The 11,926-nt window shown below is 37.9% G+C and overlaps 3 protein-coding genes across 3 annotated transcripts; 2 read left to right on the top strand and 1 right to left on the bottom strand.

Moving 5' to 3' along the window:
- The first annotated feature begins 535 nt into the window (after positions 1-535).
- LOC140758918 (ADP-glucose phosphorylase) lies at positions 536-2,756 on the top strand. The gene is made up of 3 exons (XM_073095319.1): positions 536-1,119; positions 1,430-1,720; positions 2,350-2,756. Exons 1-3 carry the CDS (start codon positions 631-633, stop codon positions 2,608-2,610), a joined length of 1,041 nt encoding a protein of 346 aa, XP_072951420.1. The 5' UTR covers positions 536-630; the 3' UTR covers positions 2,611-2,756.
- A 232-nt stretch (positions 2,757-2,988) lies between these two features.
- LOC140758919 (uncharacterized) lies at positions 2,989-6,209 on the bottom strand. Its single transcript, XM_073095320.1, has 7 exons — positions 5,675-6,209; positions 4,540-4,594; positions 4,306-4,380; positions 4,125-4,216; positions 3,772-3,853; positions 3,347-3,430; positions 2,989-3,247 (listed from the first exon to the last, which is right to left on the bottom strand). The coding sequence occupies exons 1-7, from the start codon at positions 5,995-5,997 to the stop codon at positions 3,128-3,130; spliced, it is 831 nt and encodes a 276-aa protein (XP_072951421.1). The 5' UTR covers positions 5,998-6,209; the 3' UTR covers positions 2,989-3,127.
- A 442-nt stretch (positions 6,210-6,651) lies between these two features.
- Positions 6,652-11,498, top strand: LOC140759786 (2-oxoisovalerate dehydrogenase subunit beta 2, mitochondrial-like). Its single transcript, XM_073096449.1, has 13 exons — positions 6,652-6,903; positions 7,584-7,695; positions 7,951-7,986; positions 8,164-8,223; positions 8,978-9,035; positions 9,107-9,204; positions 9,416-9,505; positions 9,744-9,812; positions 9,884-9,970; positions 10,363-10,458; positions 10,540-10,617; positions 11,092-11,178; positions 11,250-11,498. Exons 1-13 carry the CDS (start codon positions 6,743-6,745, stop codon positions 11,283-11,285), a joined length of 1,068 nt encoding a protein of 355 aa, XP_072952550.1. The 5' UTR covers positions 6,652-6,742; the 3' UTR covers positions 11,286-11,498.
- The last annotated feature ends 428 nt before the right edge of the window (positions 11,499-11,926 follow it).

The following is an 11,926-nucleotide window of genomic DNA, read 5'->3' as shown; positions in this document are numbered from 1 at the left end:
GAATGCTGTTAGAATTACATCTTTTCATTGCTCAACCTTCCCAATTATTTGTTCTTGGTTCGCTAATGTCAAACACCACACTATTTCCAATCTTATTGACTAAAGAAAAATCTAGATGATGGCACGTGTTCTTCAATCTGATTGTGGTAAAAGGTTGGTGGTGGAAAATTTCTTGAAATTTTAAGAAACCAAAACCAACCTTCCAAGAATATTTGCCAGGATTGAATCCCACAAGAAGAAAAGTCCTTATTTGACTTTCTACTGCGTAATTACTAATTTTGCCAAGATTAATAGATTCCTGCAGACGGCATTGTAGAGGATCTAAACCACTCATCCTGAGCTTAATCCTTCAAGATTCGCGCTCGGAGGATCTTGGACTTTGAAATCGACGGCAAAGGAAGGCCACATCAAAACTTCGGACAGGATTGTCCAATACAGATACCCGTCCATCCACCCGATGGGGCCCATCTCTAATAACTACCTCCCAAAAATCCCAAGTGTCATATTTCAAGTCCCTTTCCCCATCTCAGCGTCAACCCTACGCGCACCGATTACCAAATATGCCACTCAAACCGCCCCCATTGAAAGCCTCCGTTAATTATCTAATCACGAAATAAACGAAGGTTAAGGATGTCGTCGTCGTCGTCGTCGTCGCCTTCTCGAAGCTCCGAGATCCGACGAGATGCCGTCTTCGGGCGCTGCGTCGTCTTCTCCCCCGCACGTGCCCGCCGCCCCTCCGACTTCAGATCGCACTCCCCTGTCTCAAACCCTAACGCTAGTAGTAAGCCTTCTTGCCCCTTCTGCATCGGCCGAGAGGACGAATGCGCCCCCGAGATCTTCCGCATCGTCGGCGGTGATGGCGGCGCCGGAGAGTGGAAGATTCGGGTTATAGAGAATTTGTACCCGGCTCTCCAGCGAGAGGCGGAGCCGCCGAAGGATGTCCCGGAGCTGGGGCCGTGCAAGGTTAGTGGGTTTGGATTCCATGATGTGGTCATTGAGACGCCATACCACCCCATCAGGTTGTGGGATCTTCCGGTGGATGAAGTGGGGGAGGTACTGCTCGCGTATAAGGAGAGGATCCTCCAGCTCTCTCGCCATGGATCCGTCAAGTACGTGCAGGTAGATAGCTGACGATAGATTATAAGCCTATTTTTAGAATCTAAATCCAAAATTTTAAGATTTTTCATATGCATGATCAAAGCTCTTATCTCCTGCACTTATCCACGCTATGTCCGAAATTTTATAGTAAATAACATGCCCAAATTTTGACAGTATACTGTTATTTCATTGCTATCTATTCTGGTTAATGGTGTCTCTTCTTAGTATAAGTCCTTGTTTAATTGTTGAAATGTCTCTTGTAATTCTTTTGAGAACTTATATTGCTCAAAGCTGATCTTTTTACCTTTGTTTTCTTATAAATGCATGGAAGGTGTTCAAGAATCATGGTGCATCTGCTGGGGCATCAATGACACATTCACACAGTCAGATCATTGGCCTTCCGTTGGTTCCTCCCTCGGTTTCTGCACGGCTTAACTACACAAAGGAGGTGTTTGACAGGACAGGAAAGTGTAGCCTTTGCGAGATTCAATCCAAGGATATTTTGATTGATGAAACAGACCATTTTTCTGCAATTGTTCCTTTCGCAGCTACTTATGCATTTGAGATCTGGATAGTTCCGCGAGAACACATTGCTGATTTCCATGAACTAGATCATAAGAAGGTAAAGACTATTTTGCTAATTTGTTACAATGTTTTGCAAATTACTTGTTATACTTGCTTACTTGCTGCCCTAGCTACATAAATTACTCTTAAGAAAATTTTTCCAATCTGTATGTGCTTTAGCCTTAATAATGAGGCTTATGTTCTCATCTCATAGAGAAGTCCTGCAAGGCTTTTCTAGTAGTTAGGTAATTGTTGATTTTCTCCTATCGGTTGTCTCTTGGAAGTATAGTTGGCTTCATGACATGGGCACTAGACCTGGTTCTTATTGCAATCCATGATAAATATATGATCAAGAACATTAGAATTTAGCTACTGGTCCTTATCTATGTCTGTCGCATCATTTGTTTGCTTGCCATGTATAACATTGATAACTTCATCATCTTCCCATTAGTAATAGTGCTGTAGACTAACTTTTGAAATGCCTTATGTCGTGCATTGCATCCTTTCGAGGCTTGTCACACATAACATGATAACCTCATAATCTTTCTATTTCCTTGTGGTGCTTCAAAGTTTAAACAAATTACCGAAACAAGAATCGTAAGGTGCCTTATGTTGTTTTCTTTGTGCCATTAACTTTCATCATTTGATTTCATAATTAAATCTGAAATTGTTGGATCTTCTTGACAGGCTGTGGATCTTGGCGGTTTGTTAAAGCTCATGCTTCAGAAATTGTCTAAGCAGCTCAATGATCCACCCTTCAACTTTATGATCCACGCAGCACCGCTTGAGCTATCAGCTACTTGCTTACCGTACACACACTGGTTTCTTCAGATAGTGCCCCAATTGGGTGTGATAGGTGGGTTTGAGATTGGAAGCGGATGTTTTATTAATCCAGTCTTCCCAGAGGATGCAGCAAAAGTTTTGAGGGAAGTTGATTTGTCGACATAATTATGTGATTGTATACCCCAATTGATCTTTTTTATACGTATTCCCAGCTGAATAAGAGTACTGTCATCAGTAACTTGTTCATTTGTGTCACAACTGTAGAAACCTGGTGTCTTGCATTGATATGATTCAATGTCTTGAGAATGTGATACTTTTTTTCGATCCTGATTACCTGATCATGTAATTAGTAAATTACTGGAGTATATGTGCACTAAATCTCCATTTTCTTTTACCTTTCCTTTTCTTTTTCATATTCTCTTAAGACAAAAAAAGAAGAAAAATATAGTCAAAGTAGTACATTCTTATTCTTCTCCTTTTCTCTAGATTGTAAGAGGTTGATTAGTTGGCAATAGTGAATGAATATGCAGTGATCATCAGAAGTCAGTGTAAAAGGCAACCCTTATATTATGAAATCGAATCTTTGGTGAGCAACCTTGTAATAGATTACAGAGAACGTATCATATGAGCAAGGAATTAGTTATATACTGAAGGATGACCAATGGAATTACTAGTTACATGATTATGGACTGGGCTTTGCAAGGTACTGAAGCCACTCTTCAGGAATTCCTCTCCTCGTCTTCAGCATCTTGACAGCTGATGATGTCAGGGGGATCGCCAGAATGTCATAATCCTTAGGGATCTGCAAGACAATTAAAGACATAATGCTTCGGATTACCAAAAAGACACAAAATGGAATCAATATATTTTTGTAACAAAAAAGAATCCAGCAAATGGACACCTTTGGTATCTTGGTTAGCTTCATATTTGCTTCCTCCAGAGTCTTCTGACCCTTCCTCGAGTTGCATCTTGCACACGCCGTTACCTGAACAAATGAAAGTGCTAGAGAAGATAAAAGTTTGAATCGAGAATATCGGGGCAGATATTTATGATGATGGGCTTTTTATCTGAAAAATCATAGTATCCACGACCAGATTGGTACAACTTAAACCGAATGGCGCCTTATGATAGTAAAACTGTTGCTCGATTACAATCTGCTACCAAACATAAGTACTTAGCAGTTGAAAACAAAAGCACTTAGTTGCCAGAGACATCCCTAGAGAATTACATGCAACTTGGTCTAGATATTTAGATCTGCAAATGTAATTTGATGACAAGAAATCAAAGAATTTCAGCTAGGAACTGTAAGTGTTGATAGGTAAATACCAAATTTTCCCATGTCCATTCACCGCCTCGTGATGTTGGCAAAACATGGTCAATGGTCAAGTTTTCACGAGAATAACAATACCTGCAGAGAAGAAAAGGATTTCTTTCCATTTCAACCTTAAATGGAAAGCCTTACCCCATTAATACAAAAGCTGAATCAATCAAACTTTAGTTCATCATTATGGAAGAAATTTACCAACACCATATTTAACCTATATTAGTATCCACTACTTCAAATTCAAAAAAGACACTTCATATGGTCTGCCAAAAGAACTTGTATTTCCAATCAAATGGAAGCTCTGGGCTCTCCTCCCATGTCTCTTACGAAAGTAATATGATGAAAAAATACTTACTGACAGGTGTAAGAATCTCTGTAGAATATGCTCTTGCGACTAAGGCTATGTTTGACTCTTCTTCTCTTAACAACTTGGAGCAAATGAGGAACCTGGAGAGCAATGAGAATGTAATTAGATGGTATCAAGGAATAATGTAATAGATATTTTATTGTTGAAACTGTGAACAGCAGGACTGTACCCTCAAGACTGCTGGAATATAGAATGATCCTCGAGGTGAAGATACTGTCTGGTCGTAATACTCCAAAACATCAGCCTGACAGACCAAAACTATGATAATTGCAGTCTAAACCTTAAAACGATAAATCAATATAAAGATTCAAGTTCTGAAACAAATGATGCATCTCATTTAAAAAGTGATTTTTTAAGGGATATGAATGGAAAATCACCAATATGAGCTTGATAGCAATCTAACCTTCTCCATAAATTCCAGACAGATTGCTCGTTTCCAGCAGACAACATTGACAGGCCTAGCAAGGGCATACATTAATTAGATCTTTGACCGGAGATAATTGTGCCTCCAAGTGGTACTAAATATAGAACTTTTACCATGTGGCAATAAACATAACACGCATAAATTACAAGATGCTAAGAGCAGAAGAAACATGCTATGGCCTATGGGTATCCAACAGGGAAGAGAGAGAGAGAGGTCAATCATGAAACAGAAGAGAGTTCCCTATGATTCATGGTAGATTATCTTTCCCCAAAATAGATTCCTTTCTCCTTGCTAATATCATATTCATTGTGTAAGAATATCAATTTTGCAAGCGAAGATAAAACTTTCCACAGAGCAGTGGTGCTAACTAGTGTTGGAGCTCTATATATGAACTAATGTCTAATATCAAAGGTGATGACTTTGTTAACTTTAGCAACTCAAGTAAAAGATTTCTTAGTCAGTGTCAATTGGACTAAAAATACGTACCATGTATTTTGAATTTGTTTGCAATTTTCTATATAAGACTTAAGCTTTTCAGGAGTCAAGACATTGATCAATCACCTGATATCTGTACTCATGATGCAGTAGAGTTAATACATTCATGCCAGAAGTTATAAGTGATTAGGAGTGGCTACCACTGATTGTAATGTAATAGCATAAGAAATATGACTCAGACTGATCAAAGCTCGCTAATAAATTATGATTGTCATTTGAATTTACTCTTACACTAGAACGCCAAGATAAGAAATGATCAACAAGCATTTAAAAAGCAATGTAAAGATCAGAAGCTTAAAATTACTTCAACGTATCTCTGGTTCCCAATTATGTAAAATCTTGAGAATTTGAACGTTGATGAGTTGAATGGGCATCAACCAAATACAACTTCATCTAAAGAAAACTAAATTAAAATTTATCTTAATACACATTAGATTACTACAATGGCTCAAGTGCACAAACATTGTTAACATTAAAATGTTATTCATCATTCAAGAAGGTAATTTCATAATCTATTCCCCTTTTGGTACAAGAGAACCATGATCAATTACTCCAAAGAATTTAAAAAATCTCCAGATGAGAACAAGAAAGAAGAAAAAAAGCAGGGACCTGAATTTACCTATAGGAAATATCCAAGACCAATCCTCTAAAGCAAGACAACTCATCAGTCTCAAACTCCTCTTGCTCATCACCATCTCCCTCCCCATCCAAATGCTCCTCAGCTCTAGAGCTGCTCGACTTCTTCCCCAAAGACAAGACCCTCCAATTCCCAGGAGAAGACCTTACCACTCTACTGCTCCTCCGGATCCCAACTGGGCAATTCGAGAGCCTTCTCACGTCTCCAACCCCAAACCGAAATGGGTCTCTCAGATCACACCCAAAGGAGCTCCTTTCCCCACTAAAGGGCAGCCCAAGACCTCCCTGGGCTGCGAACTTGGCCATGTACTGGATAAAGATAGATACTTAATTCTCTTCTATCCGCTATTGTCTGCAACTTATGCCTTGGCTTTATTCGGCAGGAGGGGAAGAGAAGGAAGGCAGCTTGGAGAAAGAAAGCAAAGAAATTGGAAGAGGAGCTCTGTGGAGTGTGGGAACTGGAGAATGCTTACAACCACATGTTCTTGAGTTAGCACAAGGAATATCTCCGGCGCATGAGACTGGGATTCTTGGCATGCTCACAAGTCGTTTGAGGAAATGTCTGGGTGGGCCAAATAGGGGGCCCATTTAATTGATTTAGTTTACGTATATCCAGACCAACCCCTCCAGTTTAACGTTATTTTTTTAACTCAGCCCTTAATTTTTCTGCTTATCTAAATCGGCTAACTTGGAGGGCTACCGTGTAAAAATGAAAGGCTTCAAAAGGAATTATCGGATTATCCTTATCAACCCCTACTTTTCCGCTTATCTTGGAGGGTTGTCCGTGTTAAAAGTTTCAACCTAGAGACACAAATAAGACATATTAAGAGGGTATAAATGCAAAACTACGTGGTCAATAAGGTTTCTTATCTTCAATGACCTTTCCATGTTAAAACTTCGTCAGTGTTTATCCAATCAACACGTGACAAATTTAAAGAAAGAGACGTACTCCTACAAACCTGTCTCTCCTCGTCGCGAAGTTTTGGGGCAATCTAATCATTATCTTCTTCTTCTTCTTCTTCTTCATCTCCGTTGCGGGATACCAGAGGAGATGGCTACGGTTCTGAGAGGATTAGGGAGGAGGGTTTCGATCGGGGTGAGAGGTTTCTCCAGCTCGAGCGAGGTTGAGAAGCTCACGGGGGAAGGGAAGCTCGTCAATCTCTTCTCCGCGATCAACCAAGCCCTCCACATCGCTCTCGATACCGATCCACGGTGAGCCCTCGCTGTTTCTTGAGATTTGATCCTTGCGTGGACTCAGAAGTATTAAGAGAGAGGAGTAGTATCGTATGATTTATTTGATTTAGGCATTAATCCTGCGGTTGTGATTTCGAAATGTGACATTGTTTTTGAAAAGTTTCTTGTGAGATATAGAAGCCAATCCGAGTCTGAAGCCCTTATAAGTTTTAAATTCCTTTTTCTTGGTTATTTCTGTATGTTTTTGGCTAATTTGTTATAGAAGTTGAAGCAGAAATAGTCATTTCACGGAAAGATTGAGATATTTTCCTTGCCAAAGGTAAAGGTAAAAGTTTTGCTTTTCGAAACACGTTTCAAAGAAGTAGCACATTCAACAATGGGAATAACACCTTTATACATCTTGCCCTCCTCAGATCCTGCATAAAAGTCATGTCTTGTTATTTAATATCTTCATGTATTTCTCATTTATGTATGCTTCTCATTCATTTGATCCGATTCATCCTTTCCTTGTTAAAGGAGTAACTACAACAAAGATTTGACTATCTGCATTGTGTTTTAAAGTGATGACATGTGACTTTTTAAAGTTTCTCATGCCTAATTGCTCTTAAAGTCATTGGTGTCCTCACTTCTGGTGCTCTCTTCAATTTCCACACTATTTTGATGTTCATATTGTACTAAAGTTGAAAATTATCTTACAGTTCTTACGTATTTGGAGAGGATGTGAGTTTTGGTGGTGTGTTCCGCTGCACTACAGGACTGGTTGATAGATTTGGAAGAGATAGAGTTTTCAATACACCCTTATGTGAACAGGTATACCACTATACATATGTTTCAACTTCTCAATCTGTCATTTACTATTATTTATATTGATTCACTTAAACTTGCTAACAGAATCAACTGTTCACAATATTGGATTTGTTAAGATTGATATCGAGGGTTTTGTATCAGCATTTGTTTTTATTGTGCTGTGCTGTTTTTATTAATTTCACAATAGATCCCTTATATATCAACCTCAGGCTTTTACTTTCATAACACATTCTTTCTCTGACCAATTCTTTCTTACAGGGTATTGCTGGATTTGCAATTGGCCTAGCTGCTATGGTGAGTACCATGGAAAGCTCAGAGTTATATATGCTTATCAACTTTCTTCCACTAAAATTTATTTTCTTATGTATTTTAAAGTTCCATGTTATGGTGATTGGTGGATAAATACTCCAAAATTCTTTGGTGCTGATAGAAAACTTCAGAGTTGTATTACTCTTTTTCTTTGTGTTACAGGGTAATCGAGCTATTGCAGAAATACAGTTTGCAGATTATATATTCCCTGCTTTTGATCAGGCATGCCATTTGTTATACCCTATTTTTTTTCTGTTTTTTTTTTCATAATAGGTTAAGAAAGTTAACCCTATGTTACACAGATTTGTTATTCACAAGCAGCAGAGTGCAAGCATTTAGTGCCAGTGAAGCACATGCAACTTGCATGTGCCCTTTCGTTCTGATTCTTTTAAACTAGAATTTTTACTAAAATTCTTTACTTTTTTGGAAATCATAAAACACTGTTTTTGATCTGATGATTAAATAGAAATTTGTTCATTGATAACACAATAGAAAGGCCCCTGCTGCTAACCTGCATCAGCAAGGTTTAAACTTTAGATCAATTCAACCTCCTTTAGAGAAAATCTGTGTTAAGTTTCTGTAATTTCATAATTTGCATACTGGCATTTCCAAGAGAGAAAAATAAATCCTTGGATTGACTGCAAAAACATGATGAAATTACTTTTACAAAGTTTTAGAACATGGATACCCTTTCAGATTCAATTTAGGTGCTATAAAAAGTAAATATATAGTTTTGCAGTATATATTGATGAAGTTGGGAACTACGCAAATTTTTACTATGAGGTAGCATTTGAATAGTTGACTTATTATACTACTATACTAATCATATTGATGTAGCTGGTAATACGTTCCTGGTATCTTCATGCAACAATCATATTTTTATTTTATTTTATTATAAATGTAATGACCATACTAATCGCATAAGAACTTAAATATTTCGTTACACTAATTAGGTCAAGACATGCTTCCTTGGCAGATTGTCAATGAGGCAGCTAAATTCAGATATCGAAGTGGGAATGAGTTTAACTGTGGGGGTATGCTTTTTCTTTAGCAGGCTGACATGCTCTGTTGCTGCTTTTCATGATGTGATATACTTCTGTAACAGGTTTAACAATAAGATCTCCTTATGGAGCTGTTGGGCATGGTGGCCACTATCATTCACAGTCACCAGAGGCTTTCTTTTGTCATGTTCCTGGTCTTAAGGTTATGCTCCCTGTGATACTCAGCTCTAGCTGTCAGACAAAATGTTTCTTCAACTAAGAGTGGCCTGGTCCAGTTTTGAATTTAAATTAATTCTTCAGAATATGGCATCTCAAAAGCTTCACAAATTAACTCTCAGTTCTTTGTGTGAGCAAGACTAGATTGAATATATTCAATTTTTTTTTCTAACATTTCAAGAAATAAATTATTACAGGTGGTGATCCCTCGAAGCCCTAGGCAAGCTAAGGGATTGTTATTGGCTAGCATTAGAGATCCAAATCCAGTTGTATTTTTTGAACCAAAGGTACGAATGACCTTGTCTTGTGTTCATCTTGATATTTCAATATCAGAATATAAATCATTTCATGTGGATCATACCCATCACATGAGATCATTATATCAGTATAAAATAATATTAAACAAGTTAATCACATGACAAAATATCTTGGAAGAAGGCATACCTGCGGTATGAATAGCAATTTCTTGGGAGAACTCAGTTTAGCTCTTTTATCTCAGTGAACTTATGGTGTTTACTTGTTCAGTGGCTGTATCGCTTGGCTGTTGAAGAGGTTCCTGAGCATGATTACATGTTACCTTTGTCTCAAGCAGAGGTAAGCTTATCCTTTTTAAAATTTTAGTTGTGTTTGTTTGTGAAAAATTAATTTGTTTGAAATCTAACCAGGTGATTAGACCTGGAAGTGACATAACTCTTGTTGGGTGGGGAGCTCAACTTTCTGTATTAGAACAAGCTTGTGAAGATGCTGCAAAGGTCAGTTGTCTATAATTGGTGATGTCTATGAAGTATGAAGTTGAACTATGAACACATAAAAGGGGTCTACTGTTGCATGACATCCGCAGCCTTACTCCATTATTACTAGAAACAATGTTTCTGCTGTTCAAACCTGCTCCAACCTGCACACGTAGTGCAACCCTAACCCTTGACCATCCTCTAGCTTCTCAAAGTGTTCGTTGAGCTAAATTTGTCAGTTCTTGTTCAACCAAGACTGAGATTGGATTGAGTTACCCTCTCTGCATACCATATCTTCAGACACGTCATCCTGCATGTGATTTATTAATCAGACAGTCCTTCATAGATTTTGTTAATTCGAGTCATGTTTACAATAATTTTGTTATGATTGAATCAATGCAACGAAATTGCAGGAAGGAATTTCATGCGAACTCATAGATCTAAGAACACTCATACCATGGGATAGGGAAATGGTAGAAGCTTCTGTTAGAAAGACTGGAAGACTTCTGGTGAGATGAGTTCCTTTGACTGTAGGAGTTTGGTCACTATTACCTAAACTTCAGCTCTGATGTGTTCCTATCATCTAACAGGTTAGTCATGAAGCTCCAGTGACCGGAGGATTCGGCGCTGAAATATCTGCTTCAATTGTTGAACGCTGCTTCCTAAGGGTAAATCTTCTCATTTTATGTAAGCTATTATTAGAAAGTCTCACAAGAAAATGATTTCTTTTATCTGTGTCTAGTTATATACTTATACATCAGGATGCAATTCTCGTAGTCAACATGACAGGCATTAGTAGTATTTAAATTTGAAGGCTAATATACAAGGCATAGTCCTTGCTAACGATGTGGTTTGTCCAAGGAGAACAAGTCCATGGATGACTGTGTAAAACTTCGAATAAAGATAATGCTAAGATTTTTTTTTCTAGGGAAAGAGAAAGCAAATATCTCTCTTCTTTATGACTAGTTCCAAACATACTGTTTATGATGGTTTTCATTGTATTAATTTGATGGTGTCACTGAAAATTGCTGAATTTTTGTATGACAAACTTGGAGTCATCAGTAATACGCTCTTCTTTCAGCTCTTTATTTTTCCCTATGCTATCTATACATATAAATGTAAATTTTTTATGATTATCTCAGTTGGAAGCTCCTGTAGCCAGAATATGTGGACTCGACACTCCCTTTCCTCTTGTTTATGAACCTTTCTATATGCCCACAAAGAACAAGGTCAGCTGCTCTCATTTATATACCTGCCTTTGGAATTCGTGCATGGACACTAACCACAATCTTACTTGCAGATCTTGGATGCAATCAAAGCAACTGTAGATTACTAACTGGACAGCCAATACTCCTTGTGTTCAGGTCTAAATTACCCTTTTACTGATCCAGTGGTTTCTGTATGTAATATAAAGGGGGTAAATCAATAATGTATCTATTTTTCTAGTCTAGTCATATTTACCATTTTGCCTTCGGACATACTAAATATTAGTCATGCATTTAACTTGTGACAAAGGCTGGTTTGGTGCAAGCCGATCCATCCGGTTCAATCTAGCGTGTCGTTGAATGTGTGTTAATACATCAATTGCACATATTTGAATATTTCAATCATGCTAAAAAAGTGAATACAAAGTGGTTGAGGAATTTGAATAAATGCAATTGAAATCCTCAAACACGTAAAATTGTTGGTGCATATGGTATGACATATTCGAACTGACCCTGAGTCCCAAGCTCTTGGTGGCATTCCACTTGAGCCAAAATTAGCCATCAACAGGAATCAAATAGATCGATTACAGGTTAATACATAAGAAGAAAAATGGGAGATAGAGTGATGATCTACTGCACACTTTGCTAAATAAAGGTAAAGTATTAAGTACAATCACTTATGCATGATAAGAGACCGAGGGAGTAGGGTGACAATTTTGGAAGCAAGTCTCTCACATATCCAATAGCTACAGCACCACAAATAGGATCAACT

Source organism: Typha angustifolia, chromosome 4, assembly GCF_048772165.1.
Source record: "Typha angustifolia cultivar Huaian chromosome 4, ASM4877216v1, whole genome shotgun sequence".
Lineage (NCBI taxonomy): Eukaryota > Viridiplantae > Streptophyta > Magnoliopsida > Poales > Typhaceae > Typha > Typha angustifolia.
The sequence above is the reverse complement of the archived record's forward strand: the minus strand, read 5'-3'. Positions and strand labels throughout refer to the sequence as shown.